Consider the following 17,754-nt stretch of genomic DNA (forward strand, 5'->3'; position numbering starts at 1 on the left):
TAAATGATAAAAGATACAATCATTTATTAGTTTGTGCTGATTTATCAAAAGTAAAATTGAAAAACCAGAAAAATTCTCTTCCTACCTACCTGTTCCAAAATAAAGTTAGATTTAGAGATATAAAAGCCTTAAAATTATAAAATTGTATTCAGGGGGTTAAGTGGAAGATGTGTTAAAACAGTTTACATAGGTGCATGGGTTCAGTGCTACTGTGTGGCACCTTGGGCAAGTGTCTTCTACTGTAGCCTCGGGCTGACCAAAGCTTTGTGAGTGGATTTGGTAGACAGAAACTGAAAGAAGCCTGTCGTGTATATATATATATATATACACACGACAGGCTGTGTATACGTGTTTCTCCCCACTACCATCGCTTGACAACTGATGTTGGTGTGTTTACGTCCCCGTAACTTAGCAGTTTGGCAAAAGAGACCGATACAATAAGTACCAGGCTTACAAAGAATAAGTCCTGGGGGTCAGTGTGTTCAATTAAAATAGTGCTCCAGCATGGCCACAGTCAAATGACTGAAACAAATAAAAAAGAAAATGGTAAATGGAACAATTTCTTGAGAAATGTACTAAATTTTACATGAAAAGCATATTTTTCCAGCTATATTTTAATTAGAACAAAAATTTAAAATATGACAATTTACGACATTGCCAATGAGTTTTCTTAAACTGGTTTATGTTGGTCAGCTTAGTCATGTTACAAACAGTAATTAATAGAGGCATGTAAATATTCAAATTGTGGAGAGTAGGTGATGATGAAGGGGATGGAAGAAATCTATTAGAATTTAAATGGTGCTCTTTCCGGTCATAAATAATGTAGAAATTGAAGTTTTTATGGAAATAAATTATCAGTTTTTTTTGTCTTATTTTTTTTTTCTCAATACAATTTAAGATCTCTAAACTTTGTAGTAATGTGTGAAGGATTTTTACTATTGAGATTCAATTAGCTTTGTGTTCATATGGTAACCCACCCATACACATATAATTGTTTTATCAGTGTAGTTAAAAAGTTCACTTCATAACTACATACTCCATCATACAGTAGCTTAGGCAAGTATTTTATACTACATTGTTGACAATGTCTCATAACTGAAATGTTGAAATTTAGTTCATGGAAACTATACAGAAGCTTGCTGTGTGTGGTGGGGGGATGTATTGGCAAGGGATTGCTGATAGTGTGTCAACCAAAAATACATTTGGCAACCCCACTGGTGTTGGTGCTACATAAAAAAGCACCCAGTGCACTCTGTAAAGTGGTTGGCATTAAGAAAAGCATCCAGCTATAGAAACCATGCCAAAGCTGACAACAGAGCTTATTTTGGTTCTCTGGCTTGCCAACTCTTGTCATATCATCCAACCCATACCAGCATAGAAGACAGATGATGATGATTATGATCAGTATGAGTTTGCATCCCTTAATGTTGAGGAGGACTTAGTTATACAGTAAATAGAAGTAGAAATCAGATAAAGTATTGTGGTCATTATAATCAACTAGACCCCTTGATGGCTGTTGCCCAAGCATAAAAGAATATTATTTAGGTGTGGCATAGTTTGAAGTATGAAAGAATTGCAGGAATCTGTGTTCTATGCTACGAGCTTTCAGTTCTCAGACACAGATCTTTGAACACTAAATATTGATTCTTTATAAAAGGCTCATAATTATTTACTTCATTCACTTTGCCTAAAAAATAAGTACAACTTTCATGTGAAAGGGGAGCTGATGATATTGATAAGAATACTCAGCTCTGAAACACTTCATTCAAAAGTTTATACATTATTTATCCTTTCAATCTGTATGATTCTTTCAATGCACAGAAATATTATGCTTTTTTTTTTGTCCAGTTTCATTGAAATGGAGTTGCTTACTCTACTTGGCTTCCATTAACTATTTTAGATTGCTAACCCTTTCTTTACCATATTTCTATTGAAGTACACTGTCTTTATTTCAATTAATTTTGAAAATAATGAAAAGCTTTGTGAAATAACTTTGTTGTTATTAAGATGATGCTTAAGATACAAATTAACATGAAATTTTAGTGTAAGTTTTCTAACTTAGATCATTTTAACCCTTTAGTGTTCAGGTTATTCTGTCAAATGTGATGCTTGTTTATTTATATTGTTTTGAATTAATCATGCATTATTTTGTAGTTTAGAGATTTCAGTGATGTGATTGTTTAGTTGTAGAATGACATGGTAGGGCTGAGCTAAAAGGCCAGATCTGCTCAGTTTTAATATAAAACAGGTTAAATATTTTGGCCAGATATGGCCAGTTTGAATGCTAAAGGGTTAAACATGAAGTTTGTATCATAGAACTTGGAGTGGTCTTAGGGTTATTATCAAAAGGATTAAGTTGATAGGTTATCAGACTGCCAGCTGCTATTTCTTAACCTAACACTTAAACTAGCGACCATGAATTTCCAAGTTGAACTAAGAGTAAATTGGTGCCACATAGATGGAACAACTCAGAACTCAAAGCCCTTCAATTATCTTGGAGTTTTTGATTCTATCTGTCTTGTGGATAGAACTTGGGAAATAATACTCTGGGCCAAGTTGCCTTGATTGAGATGCACTATTTAAGCAAAATGTCTATTTGAAATATCAGTTTAGCAATAAGAAAGTCAGTTGTTATACTACATTCTTACAAAGTTTTGATTATTTTCACAATTAATTGAAATACAGAGACAGTATTTCATTAGAAATCCTATAATGAAAAGATTCAACTCTGGTAGACAGCCTCTGCTTTAGGGTTATTTGCTGGACTGTTTTTGGTGTTGAAGTTTCTGTGTTATCTGTTTATTTGAAGCAACATGAATCAAATAAAAATCAAATTAATAAGAAACTCAAACATTAGAGATTTAGAGAATTGTAAATGGGTGTTGTATCATTTTGTTGTTCTTCTAAAGTCAGAGAAAACAACACTACAACTCTAACAGAATGTGACCTTTTGTGTATATTCTGTTGCCTTGAAGAGTTCAATAAGTATGGGAGCTAACTCTAAAGTATATAGTTTGATGGTGGTGGAAGGAGACTTTGTTGGAACCAGTTACTTGTTAGGCTGGAATGATTTGAGTTATTCCTAGTTGATGAATGAATTCTAACATCAAAACTGTTAAGGATGTTCACCACTTGACAACACTATTGTATAGTGTATAATATTGTTAGTGTATAAAAAAATTATAGGTTCTCTGTTGATCAAGGCTGACCATGCATTGGCAGATATCTACATGCTGGCCTTAGCAGAACTTGAAGAAGCTTAGAAGTTGCTTATGCATGCAAGTTTCTGTTATGCATGCCACTGATATTTATCCAAGGGAAAGATCCTGAACTTCCACTGATGTGGCTTGACACTAGTGTCATTGCAGGCATTACTACAAAGATACAAAGGGCTAGAACAGATACCACAATGCTTCTTACTCAACTCTTTATCAAGTCCCTTAATCCACTAGCTTAGATTGTTACAATTAGTGCATTTTATCAACCCTGAAAGGCTGAATAGCAAAGTTGATCTCAGCAAGATTTCAAGTCAGAACCAGAGAGTTGGAACAAATACAGTGAAGTATTTTACATTTTATCCAGCACTCCATCAACTCTGCCAATTTATTGTCTATAAAAAACAAGTAAAAAAAATGCATTTTTTAATGTCTGATTAAATGTCTTGACATCTAAGATGAATTAAGGTGGTGAAGTAGAAGAATCTCTAGGATGCCAGACAAAATGCTTTTCATCCTGCAGTGTCAATGAAAATAAGTACCAGTTGAACACTGGGGTTGAAAAATATCTACTTCCCCCAGCCCTCAGAATTGCTGGCTTTGTACCAAAATAAGGAAAGAGTATCTAAAATGAATTGTTGTCAATAAAATTTATAATTTTTCAACCTTTTATCAATATTTACTTCTGCACTACATTTCTGTTGGTTTGATCTCAGGACCAGCATAAGATGCTTTATTTGTAAATGTGTATTTACTACTAGACTATTTTACTAAGCATCAATTAATTTTGTGCATTTGAATAATTTTTATAAGTTTCTTTATTTTTTATTTTTGCAGAGAGTCTAATTCGACACAGTAGCTGCGAGCAGCGAGAATTAATAGATGACCGAAAAATGTTAGGTAAGCAAATCTATTCATTACCACTCTTTTTACTATGCTCCTCCTTCTCTCCTCCTCCTCCTCCTCATCATCATCATCATCATCATCATCATTTACTGGATATTTTAAAGGAGAGAGAGAAAATGAATGAAATAAACTAAAAAAAAAAATCAATATTTTGATTTCTTCTTACTTTTTTGTCTATGTCTTCAGTTTTAACAAGATGGCTTTCAATCTTTTTTTTACACATTTTCACCAACTTAAAGACCTATATTTGTTTATACACACCCATACCCTACCATATCTACCATACTCATCATACTTGTGTTTTTATCATCATGTTTTGGTAACAGCTTTCTTTGAAAATGTATTCCATTGAAGAAACAGCTTTAGTGTAATTTCAATGCTTTCAAAGATATTTTCTCCAGTAAATTACTAAATATGTATGCAAATGAGCATAAAATTATAAAAGTCTATACATTACTTGATACTTTTCAAAAAATTATCTTGCTTTCTGTTATTGATTACCTGTTGTCTAACCTGTCTAGAAGCCCTTCATTGAGCACCTTGTCAACTCAATAAACTTCAGCTTTGGAACTTCTGTCTTGGTTTTCCTACAGATATCAACTCACAAAAGTTTAAGTTGAGCATCAACTGCATTGCCCCCCATTTCACCCTCCACTGGTTACAAGCCAGTTAGGCAGACTCTTTATCTGGATACTTGACATGGTAAAACAGCAGTCTTGAATCACTAAGCCTGAACCCCCCCCCCCAAAAAAAAAAAAACCGATGGCCATAGTTTTTATTCATAACATTTTTTCTCTTGCTGAGTCTGGAGGAAAAGGCATTGCTCATGACCATTATAGCCCCACTTCTCCTAAGACTAATCTGCTTGATGCTGTTAAAGTTCCATTCAAACTGTTGTTAAGTTAGCATATGTAAGTGAAGCATGAACTGGAAGAAGATTCCAGAGGGCCGATGTTCTAGGAAGGAAGGACTGAGAATACTGGTTAGTACAAGGCTTAGGCAGTTGGACAGAACAAATATGATGAGAGAGAGAGAGAGAGAGAGGCAGACAGACAGACTGGTTGGGAGTATCTGACTAGAGAAGGTACAAGATTAGCCAGCTGTGAGGAAGGAACATAAGCCATTTTCATAGTAATAGAAGAGACAACGTAACTGTTTGATTGATTTAATGTCAGTCATTTGAGTGACTTTTCTCTGGATTCAAGATGTCTTTGAGCATAGCAGCAGTACTGTCCCATATGCGGGAGCAGCTCTCAAATGTGGATTTCACATATTTTGTAGAGTGGCAGCAATTGTTGAGAGTTGAAATATTTTCTGGGTCTTGAAGAGAAATGCTTTGGGAGTCTTTGATTTGCCGTCCAAACTATGTTAAGTATGTGTTTTTGCCTGGAGAGATTTTGGTAATAGTGAAGCCAAGCATTTGGTGTGACAGTGAAGAATGTAGCTAAGTGTTGTTCATATTTAAAGGGATGTGGTGATGTTTCCTTGACATGAGTAATGCTTGAGTTTTTTTTTGTTTTTTTTTGCCTCCTTAAAAGAGACAAGATTGGCACTGTCTCACTGAAGAATTCTCTCAAGGTGATCAAAATACTGCCTCAAATAAGTACCTAATCTATGTCAGTTTTGAAAACTGGATGTAAAACAAATGAACAGATATATTTGGTGATAAGTGTCTTGCTGCCAGTGCTATGTCTGACAATCCTAACTCTCATAAGTTCAGTCCACCTAGTAGAAGATAGGTACCATAAAGCAGTAGAGCCATATAGTTTGCTGATTGACATTTTAACACATGCTACTTTGCTGTGCTGAACTCAAATCTTCATCATTAAACACTAGACATAAAAGTGTCTCTCAAACATTTATGTAGTACATTGAAAACTGGTATAAAGTGCAGTCCACAGATATTTGTTAGTAATTAATGAATGGATATGATGGAGAGTGAAACAAAGATTTCTATCTTATAAACACACACATGGACACGCACACACATACACAGTGATGTGTCATCACATATGTGGCTATCATTTTATCTTGTCTAATTTATTTTAATACAGTCTTATCTATATTTTCATAATTACATATATGTATGTAAATTTGTATGTGTGTGTATATATATATATATATATATATATATATATAAACATATTTACACTTGCACATATGTGCATAGGTATAATATACACATGCATACAAATGCATAAATACAGATATAGACATATTGTTTCTGTGATTGTGTGAGTTGGAAAGAAATCTTGATTCATTGGTGTGATGTACTTTTAACTGCTGAATGGAGATTTGCACTATTTAATAAAATACTGTCTAAAATATTTGTCACTGAACAAAGCAAGATTAACACACATTTCACACCCATTTGTGGATTATTGTTTGTCTGTGTTCATGTATGAATGATAAAATTAGTAAATTAGTATACTGAAGGGTCAGTTAATGGATATAGACTTAATTATCTGAATATTCACGCTTAATGATTTATTTCTTTATTTTTTTAAGAATTGTGTTTAGTATATTTTCTGCCTATATTGTCTTGCATTCATTTTTATTTACTAAATGGCTGGGATGGATTTAGCAATAATCATTAGCAATAATCGTAACAATAATCATTAGCTCAATATTGTTGTAGTGTTTTATACAGTTGAGTGCCCACCTTTCTGATAGTTGCTCAATTACAAACGTTGGATTGGCACAACCTGATAGACCAAAGCAGCTTGTACTATTTATGCTTCTTCTTACAATGGCTGCAGTAAATTTAAACATTTAGCCATATGGCTAGTAGAGTAATCCTTTCACTGTGTCATTGTAGCTCTTAAATGGATTAAGATAAAATAAGTATAGACATGGCCTATTGTGTGGTTACAAAGTTCACTTTGTAATTAGGTGGATTAGAGTTCAGTCTCACTGCATGGCACCTTGGGCAAGTGTCTTCTGTTATAGGCAAAAACTTTGCAAGTGGATATTGCAGACAGAACTGAAAGAAGCCCACAATGTGTGTGTGTCCCTTTTCTTGACATCATGGGGTCGTTATAAAAGAGAATCTCCTTTATGTAAGTGGGGTTTCTTGTTCCAGTCTTCTGTGGAAACAGTGACTGTAGGGAAATTTATATTGCTTGGAAACAGGTGAGAGTTGATGACAAGAAGAGTATCCAGTCATAGAAAATCTGCCTCAACAAATTCCATCTGATCCATGCAAGCATGGAAAAGTGGACATTAAAATGGTGATGACGGTAACAGTGCAGTTGTCTGTCAACATTCTGTATGCTGCATTTGTTCATTTTACATGCTTTTTTGATGTTTGCATGGGTTGGACAAATATACTGAAGCATTGTTTTATAGCAGGCTGCCCTTCTCGAGGATAGCCCTCATTTGCTTTTCAAGTGATCACTTATTCCATATGCTTTCAAAGGCTGTAAGTGACTGCCCAATTTGTTGACAGGAGACAATGTCACAAAATTATTTCCAAAATCACACAATTAGAGTGGCTATAATAAACATGATTACTTCACCTGTTTCTCATATAGGCTTTGACCTGAGATATTTAAGAGGAATGAAATAAAATATTGTGATAGCCATGCCTTAATGAAACAATTGTAATTAAGAATTAGTCCTGAGTTTCAAAACCAATTTGGCATGATCCTACATTTTAATTTGCAGAGATTGTTAACAGTAACCAGTTGATAATATCTATGCCCGTATTGATCAGGATTTTCCGTTGGACAGGTTATTGCAGCAGCTTAAACTTGTAAATGGATGAATTTGTATTAATATGAAGATGGAGATAAATTTAGTTAAGAAACACATAGTTCCGGAGTGGCACCTTGGGCAAGTGTCTTCTACTAATGGATTTGGTAGACGAAAACTACTCAAAGCCTCACACTCACACACACACACACACAAACATATATATTTGTGTCTTTGTCTCCATGTTTGTCCCTTCCACACCGCTTGGCAACTGGTGTTGGTGTTTTACATCCCTGTAACTTAGTGGTTTGGCAAAAGAGACTAATAGGATAAGTACCAGGCTTTTAAAAAGTTAAGAACTAGGGGCAATTTATTCAACTAAAATTCTTCAAGGTGGTGCCCCAGCATGGTCACAGTTTAATGATTAAAACAAGTTAAAGATAAAACATATATGTATATATATAGTGATATAGTGTACTGTACCATGATGGTAAAATCAGCAAAACAAAGTACTCCATCTGGTGAGAGATAACTATCATTTAATAAACACCATATATGTTTTTTATGTGCTACTACTAGTGATAAAAGCATCTCAGTATTTTTTAACATGCTTGGTGCCTTAGCACAATCTTCAGATGCTCCATGGGACCATTGCCTGAAGATTGCAATAAGGTACCAGATATGTTAAAAAATACTGTCTAAAATGCTTTCATTCCATGAAACTAACTGTAGCACATAAAAACATATATTGTATTTATTAAATGAGATATATATATATACCGCCTGACTGGCCTTCGTGCCAGTGGCACATGAAAGCACCCACTACACTCTCGGAGTGGTTGGCGTTAGGAAGGGCATCCACCTGTAGAAACTCTGCCAAATCAGATTGGAGCCTGGTGTAACCATCTGGTTCACCCGTCCTCAGTCAAATCGTCCAACCCATGCTAGCATGGAAATCGGACGTTAAACGATGATGATGATGATGAGATATATATATATATATATATATATATATATATTAGTTCAAATTTATAGAAAACCAAAGGCGAAAACAGGTGTAGGAACAACAAGCAGGTGTATTAGTTTAATGCTTGGGAAAAATGGAAAAGTTTTTTTACATTTCGAGCCTACACTCTTCAACAGGAAGGATTAAGAGGGAAAAAATGGAAAGAGAATGAAAAAATGAGCTGAGTTCAACGGTCCAACATGGCTATACATATATATATATATATATATATATATATATATATGAGAGAGAGGCAGGGGATGTATATATGTATTTGTTTGTGTTTGTCTTACTCACTACCACCATTGCTTGACGACCAATGTTAGTTTGCTTATGCCTCCCCCCACAAACTTCCAGTTCAGCAAAAGATACTGATAAAATTAGAAATAACTACTGGGCTCAGTTTGAAATACATAAGCAGTAACTGGTAAATACTTTATACCTTCAGTTTGGGTAGAATGTCCAGTACTGTACACCTAAAATCTCACTAGGGTTAAATAGCTTGAATGGGTAAACTGTGCAGCAGACTCATTAATACTTGGAAAATAACTATAATGATTATCTAAAGCTGGTATTAGGTCTGATATAACAGGATTATCAGGAGAAATTTTAAAAGCAGGTTTGAACCTCATGGTAGCTCTATTATCATAAGATATTAAATTTGTGAAACAGAGTACCAAATTACCAAGCATTGAGTATGGTTGTTGTTTTTCTGCCTAAAACAAATCTTGAAAATTTACTGGCATCCTAAAGGATACCAGTAATACAGTTTTAACCCCCCAGAAGAGGGTTATCTATGCAAAATTTATCATGTCTGTACTATAAAAAACAAAATAAGATAAGTGGAGACTATCCTTATACCATTATATTTGGAATGGTCATATTAACCACATGCACCGTATACTTGATTTACAATTCAGTTTTATTATTATCATTATTATTATTATTATTATAGTCTCCTTTGTCTGAAATCTTTTGTCAAACTAAATAGAACAGGAGATGCGTGGGATGGAAAGTTGCTGAAGAGGTCACAGGATTTATGGCAAAACATTTCACACAAAGGACACTAAAATAAGAATAATAATAACAATAAAACTGAAATGAAAACCTAGTTATATAGTACATGTGTTTAATTGGTAAACAAATACAGTCATCCCCAAATATAACAATATCTATTTCAACACACAGTTTCACATCAAAACAAATACATAAATGTATCATTATATCACTAGGTCACAAACAAAATATTTTGGTTAAAAATGTACTGTGACTTCGCTTTCTGTTTTATCAGGATTCATAGAATGTCCTTGACATAAAGAAATACTGTAATTAAAATAAGGATACATATTATTGATCCCATTCTGTTTGTATCCCAGTTTTTAGAACAGGTACATATCCTTGTATGTCATAAGAGATAACTAAAAGGGGTGGTTTCAGGAAGGGCATTCTGCCTCAAAAAGCCCTGTCCAACCCATATCAGCATGGATAAGTGGATATACAAATAATGATAAATGATTCTATTGAAGCAAGATATTTCTTATAAGGAAATCTTTCCTTAAGGGTCTCCTTGTCAACTTAGATATATTTGATTCAATCTGAGAACAACAAAAGCTGGAAAGAACCTGACTTGCAATGTTTGATTTTATTTTACCCCAAATAAGATGACACCAAAATCAAGCCTTCTATTTGGTTAAAATAATTTCTTTTTCTCCAAATAAGATTATGTTTGAAAGCACATGGCCTAGTGGTTAGTGTGTTGGCACCCATGATTGCAGGGTTATGGTTTCAGTTCCTGGACTGGATGGTGTGTTGTATTCTTGAGCAAAACACTTCAAGTTGCTTCAGTTCACTCAGCTGCAATTGAGTAACCCTGCACCTGACTGACATCCCATTCAGGGGGAATATTGTGATCTCAGTCACTTATGCACCAAGGGAACCATATAACTGACCTTAGGAGTCCTGTGACTCAAGACAGTAATGGCTAGGTGTTGATGGTGATGATGATGATGGTGATGGTGATAAAGGTGGTGATGATGATGAGAATGATGAAAGTTAAAATATCACTGAAAATACTGTGAGGGGAGGAGTTTCCTTTCATTGATTATCATAGAAATTGTAGCTGAAACAGTTCCTGTCAAGTCACATCAGTTAAGAAGACATTGGTAACTCTTGACGATGTTATAAGCACTTGTAGTATCTACAATATATGCACAAGTATTGAAACTTAATCGCATTGCGAATATCAAGTGGAACATGGGGAATATAAATAAATTAAGGGGGAGGTTAGACTAGAATTGTCATGTGATTTTTTTTTTTCCTGTAGACAAAATGACTGTTTTGACTCTTGACCTCATGTGAATGAAACTTATAAGCATGAATGAATGAGTATAGGGTTATATAATCGTGTTCTCTTTAAACAAGATATTTTGTAATGGTTCCTTCATGTGAATATGTCTTCTATAAATGATGTTTTATGGACACAAATCAGACTATATAATTAAGGGCTCATAAGACAGAGGGTCAAAAACCACCCCAAGATGGAAAAAAATCAGAAAGCCAACTGCAGGACACAAACTATGTCTCAACTGTACCTCCAGACAGTCATGATACCATTTTACTAATGTAGTGTTCCAACTTTCAATCATCCAAATTACTTTAATATTTCAAGTGAGAAAGCAAGTTTGCTTGCTTCCTTACATTTAGAATGTAAATATAGAAGCATTGAGAAATATGTAAATATGTCTTTTATAAGTGATATTATCTTGAATGCCAATTCAGCCATAAATAATAACTCACATTTCAGAGGGTTAAACCCCGTTAGATAGAAAAAGAAAATGCATTCTAAATGTAAACAAAGTTCCTTTACTTATTTATTTATTTATTTATTTATTCATTCATCTTCTAGCAGTTTCCACTTTAATCATTTATTTGGCATTGATCAGTCAGTATATTGGAACTGAAATGAAATAAATACACTTCAGAAGTTTGGTTTGAAGTGAATTAACTATTACTTTGATACAATATTTTTATTGTTGATGCTGGTGGTGGTGTTGTTTTTTAGTTAACTCAGCGCAAGAAGACCTTATGATATGGAAATATCTAATTAACAATAATACTCCATTTTTTCCTATTTAACTAGCAAAATTCAGACAAAGAATGTGAAGACTTAAAAACGTGCTTCTTATTTTAATGAAGAAAGTGAGATGTTCTTGATTGAAGTTGTGCTGGCTTGGTTTTTACTTGTGATCTAACCCTTTAGCATTTAAGCTGGCCATATACAGCCCAAATATTCTACCTGTCTTATGTTCAAACCAGCCAGGTCCAGCCTCTTACTCCGACCCTAGAATTTCATTCAGAAAATAGTCACATCATCAAAGTCTCAAAGCTACAAGATAATGCATGATTAATTAAAAACAATGTGAATAAATAAGTATTAAATTGAACAGAGTAATGTGAATGTTAATAGGTTAAGTAATTATCCTTTTGTAATATTTATAGCTTTTAGTCCTGTTTGAATTTGGAATTTAAAATTGCTTTTTCCAGAAAGTCCTACACTGCATCACATTTCAGAAGATAAAGACCCAAAAGAAGAACATAAAACTTATGGTAAGTAATATCTTTTATAAGAATGGTTGTAAAATAGTAAAAAAAAAAAAGACTAAATAGAAAAATAATCTAAAACAGAAAAGCAATTCATGATTATTACTCCATCAATGTTTTTCATATGTGTTTTGTCTTAGATATCCACTTACTCGTAACTTTATATATCATGATTTGTGTGTCTATAGGTACAAAATATACAACAAAGAGAGATTAAAAACAAAGCATATACAGTGTAGTTATTGAGGTTGATGTTCGAGAAATAGAAATGTCTTTGATGTTTCGAGTTTAAGCTCTTCTTCGGAAAGATAGAGAGAAAAGGATAGGAAAATGAGAAAATGAGAACAGGATAAAATACATATATCCACTCACACACACATACACATGTAAACATACATACATAGAAACCTTCATACTGGCCAGTTCCACATAGCTATAAATAAATGCCATAGGTTTGGAACAAATCTCATATCAGACTGCGGCAGTATTGTAAATTGATGAGTTTTCTATTAGCTGACAATACAGAGTTCAACTCAGGCAGAGTAGTATTTAGAAAACAATGGTGCCATGATGGTCCTCGCCAAGCTGACACATCCTATATATACAGTATGAAGATTAAGTATTCAGCAGTGCAATGGCTTTTTGGTTACTCATCATTAATTATTACTGGTCTGGATTTTTGGCTTTCATTGTGGTATTTAGATATATTATAGATTAAAAATCGGTTGTACAAGTTGTAATTTTGTCATTGTTGTTTGCTTGACTTAAGGAAATAGCTGATTAGAGCGATATAAGAAATGCTTTTGTGAAGCTACATTATCTTAAATATCTAAAAACGCCTGAGATGAGCTCTTTGCTAATAGGATTGTAATTTTGATTGGTTATTAACTTCATCTTCACTAACAGCATTTAAAAAATTTTGTATCTACACTCTGTCATCCTTTGTTATGACCTCTACAGTCTCTTCACTGTTTCTCTCATCACATTCATGTTCATATTCTCCCTTCATTTGGTGATCCCCCACACACACACTAGTCTTAATTATGTTTGACTGGAAAAGAATGGTGGCTATGTAGAGAGGACTACATAGTCTTTTCAGAGATAAGGCAATCTCTCTAGTGTTGGTATCCCAATAAAATGTACCCAGTTCACTTTGTATAATGGGTGGTGTTTGAACAGAAAGTATGGTTGAATTCTTGAATTGCATTGAGGACATGACAGCGTCTCCATTGATGGTGCCATGATAAAATACACCTACTACACTCTCTAAATGTATTTGGTGTTAGAAAGAGCATCCAGCCATAGAAACCATGTCAAAAATGAAACCTACAAACTATTGTCTTCTGATTCAACTAAGAGGGCAGTAATTCTGAATAAGAACTTAATATGACTTTGATAACCTATCCGACTCATATCAGCATAGAAAGTAGATCTAAAGTGGTGATGCTGTTAACAACTACATTATTATTGGTGTGACCCTCAATTGTCTTCAAGACTGTTGTGTGCATACTACTCACAAAGCCATCAATGTATTAGTAGTTTTGTGGACAAGAATATAGTTACTACTCAGTTTGGAAATAAAGGTTCTTAGAATTCTAGCTAGTACTTTGAATACAACATGATATTAAATAAGACTCTGATCTAGTATAGGGGTAAATATTGAAAAACCTGTTTCTTCTCTGATGATAAGGGTAAGTTGAAAAAAATTATAATTTAGTATTATTTTAGTTTCAGTAGTGTATATAATGTGTGAATTCTAGCTCCATTTACAACTAGGATACCTAAGCAAATGATGAGATTGTGTGCAGTTGCACAGTCTGCTAGAAATAGCAGCCAAATTTCCCTCAAATTGGATTATACAATCCTAAATACAAAGCAACATATTGGATAATGCTGTTTTTAGATAAGCAATAATTGAGAGAACAGAGTAGCTATATAGGAGCACGTTTTAATCATAGGCCTGCTCGGCTAGAACTGACCTGAGGCTATCATCATCATCATCGTTGTTTAACGTCCGCTTTCCATGCTAGCATGGGTTGGACTGCTAAGCAACAACAATTTCTCTGTCATTAATGGGCACTTTTTATTTTCATTCATATAATTAATTTTTGTATTTTTTGTTTTTGCATTTTTAATTAGCTTGAAACATTTTCAAGTATCTTTTCAAAGTTGTCAAAAAATAAATAAGAATCAGCATGTGTATTGAAGAAGTTTATATTGTAGAGGATTGAACTCTTCAGATTCTTGGTAGAATAGTATTGACAAAAACAAGGGCTGCTAGCTAGTCTTATAAAAATTTATGAAGAAACTTGTAGGACCTTTAAAAAAAAAATAATGAAGAAAAAAAATTCAAGAGGTTATACACCCTTCTCTCTAAATTATCAGAAATTCAAATAATTTAATCTTCGATAAATGAAGATGCTGACTTGACGAAGACTGCAGCAACAATTTGAGGAGAATTTAACATTATTATAAGTGACAACATTAGTTGATGCAATTAATGGAGACTTTTCAAGATAGCTCGATTAATTTTCATAAATATTATGAAAATTCTTTAATTCTAATTGTAAGAATATAGAGTGAATAATGAAATGCAGTTTTTTTCTTTTAATTCTGAAAAAAAAGAAAAAAGAAAATGTGCCAAAAAATTATTGAAGCAACACCAACATTTAGAATAGATTATTTTTAGATTTTCATCATTTTTCTTTTTTTATTTGTTAAATTATCATAATCTTTATTAGAAGAAAAAAATAGATGATTATTAATTTTCTAAAAAAAATGTTATATAATCCATGGTTTTTAAAATGATGTTCTTTGGGTATTCAAATTTAGAATTAAAAAGAAAAATTTTATTGTACAAAATTAAGTGACCAAAATTAAAATTTAAATGAATGTAACATGTAAAAACAAGAAATGAGATGAGTGCAGAATATTAGCCATAAAGTCTGTGAAAACTTCTTGAATAGCTGGATGTATAAAGGAATAGTTATGAGTTACATCTGGCCAATTTAATAGTGTGGAGCCAGTTTGTCAATTTAAGGAGTAATGTTTCATGTCTCATCTTTAAATACTGCATTCTGTCTCTGGCTATGCTTAATGACTTGAATAATAACAATGTACAGTTCAATAAATACCAAATAGTAAGAGAGCTCTGTGTAAATTTTCGGAATTTATAGTGTTAAACTCTTTCATGGGTTTAGAGAAAGTACAAGAGAAGCCACTATGACCTCTACATGGTTGCTTGATCTGCTAGAAATAACAGTTAAAGCTCCCTCATCACACTTTGCTGCCTTGAGAAAGGAAAGGACACATTGGATAATGTAATCCAAGACATACCCCCAAAATGATAGGATGGTCATGGCTGGAATGACTCTGATCACAGGTCACTTGGTGTTGATTTGGGTCTAAATCAGTGTTTTGCAAAGTGGGTTCTGTAAAATATTTTGAGGTTCTGCAAAATAAGTTATCTTCTAATAAACTTTGATAAAAATTATATTTTATGAAAATAGCATGGTATTTATATTCCAAATAAGGTATTGTATGTAACTCTCAGATAATTTTTGATTCATTTAAAGTCTTTTTTAGAATTAGGATTGCAGAGTTTGTTTGTAAAATATTAGGCAGGAGTTCTACAATTTTTGGTAAATCATATAAGGGTTCTGTATCAAAATACTTTTGAGGTCCACGAGTCTAAACGATAAAAACAACTGTTCTTGAATCAATCATGAAGTTAAAAGTTCCAGTGGTTTCCCAACAATACATACTGTAATAGTATATTATTATAGGTAATCTTTTATGTACTGTCTCTGAGAGGAAAAACAGTTTAGGGGGATCTTATTTGGAAAAGTGAATTCACGGAATGGTTACTGTAAATGCATTATTTAACAGGTATGGCTTGTGATAAAGAAGATTTGCTTCACAGCTATGTGGTTTTGGGGTAGTCATGCTGTACAGCACCTTGGGCCAACAAAAGCCTTGTAAGTGGATCTGATAGATGGAAACTAAAAAAAAAAAAAAAACCATTGGATGTGTGTGTGTGTGTTCTTGACATTACACACTAACTGTAAATGAGTGTTACCATCATACAAGTAGTTTCATTCATCTGCAATCATTCATGAATTCACATCCAGGCATTGTACTGTTCATTTTCGAAAGACCAGAGAAAATATTACTTTGCTTGGAAACAAGTTAGTGTTGGCAACATGAAGAACAAAATTTGCCTCATTGAATTTTTATCTATCTCGTACAAGCATGGAATAATGCTTGTGTAAAAAATCGTGTTTTTATTCATGAAATTTATGAATGCCAACCTGTTTGCTAACCTATTAGAGTGAAGAAATGTCTGAATGGGCAAAGCATTGAGTTCAAATCCACTGTGGAATGTTTCTCTCTGTCTTGGGCAAGACTCTCAACTCTGTATTGCCTCAGTTCACTTAACCACACAGAATAGAGTGCATCTATGCAAGAGAATCTTTGACTTGTTTTACACCACAGAATCCATAGGTGAGGACCAGATTTCTGGGTATCTGTGATTCACAATAAAGATTAATTAATCTAGTTTCCTGATTACCTTTTGTCTCCTCATACACCTAAACAGGTTTCCACAAATATAAGATTGTTCTTTTTTCTTATAGAACTCACAAAACACAAATTAAAATGTCCATGATTAGCCTTCATTTGTTCAATATCTTAGCTATCTAGTGCGCGCTCTCTCTCTAATTAAATTGATGTGGCAGCTACTTGAGAAATGGCCAGTGTTTCCAACTAGAGTAGTCGTTACTTCCACCATTCTTTGGACAATTTTTTTTTGTCATTTTTCACAATTTTTTTTTTTAAATGTCTTTTTGATGATGATGTGTTTGTGTTTGTCTTCTTTTGTGGGTTTTTTATGTGGTTGTTTTGTGTGAGTTTGTGTTTGATAATTTACAGTTAATTGTGTTTTTAATAGATGGTAGTTCACACTCGATTTCAATAATAACCTCATGATTTATTTAGAATTAGACAATATTGTTGTTGTTGTTGTTTTATACTTTGTCTGGCTCCATGATCAATATCACCTTTAATCTCTTTAAAGATTTAGTCTCATCGGTTTGTTTGTATTTTTCCTTCCCTCACCCCCTCCCCAACCATTCTTTATCAAATGATGTATATATAATGACTATAAATATTACAAGATGAAAGGCAAAGTCAACCTTGGCAGGGTTTGAACTCAGTACTTAAAGAATCATGACTAAATATTATTGGTTCAGCTGTCTACTGTTTCTGCCACTCCACCACATTAATTATGTATGTCAGAAGATATATGTGTGTGTGTGTGTGTGTGTGTGTGTGTGT

General features: G+C 33.4%; 1 protein-coding gene across 7 annotated transcripts in view; it reads left to right on the forward strand.

Annotated features, from left to right (window-relative positions):
• LOC106880133 (uncharacterized) overlaps positions 1–17,754 on the forward strand; it is a 208,078-nt gene that overhangs the window by 101,150 nt on the left and 89,174 nt on the right. For all 7 annotated transcript variants that reach the window (XM_052965614.1, XM_052965612.1, XM_014929956.2 and 4 more), the window contains 2 exons: positions 4,053–4,115; positions 12,364–12,426. In XM_052965614.1, coding sequence (XP_052821574.1) covers positions 4,053–4,115; positions 12,364–12,426 — 126 coding nt within the window. The remainder of the gene's footprint in view (positions 1–4,052; positions 4,116–12,363; positions 12,427–17,754) is intronic.

Source organism: Octopus bimaculoides, chromosome 2, assembly GCF_001194135.2.
Source record: "Octopus bimaculoides isolate UCB-OBI-ISO-001 chromosome 2, ASM119413v2, whole genome shotgun sequence".
Taxonomy (NCBI): Eukaryota; Metazoa; Mollusca; class Cephalopoda; order Octopoda; family Octopodidae; genus Octopus; species Octopus bimaculoides.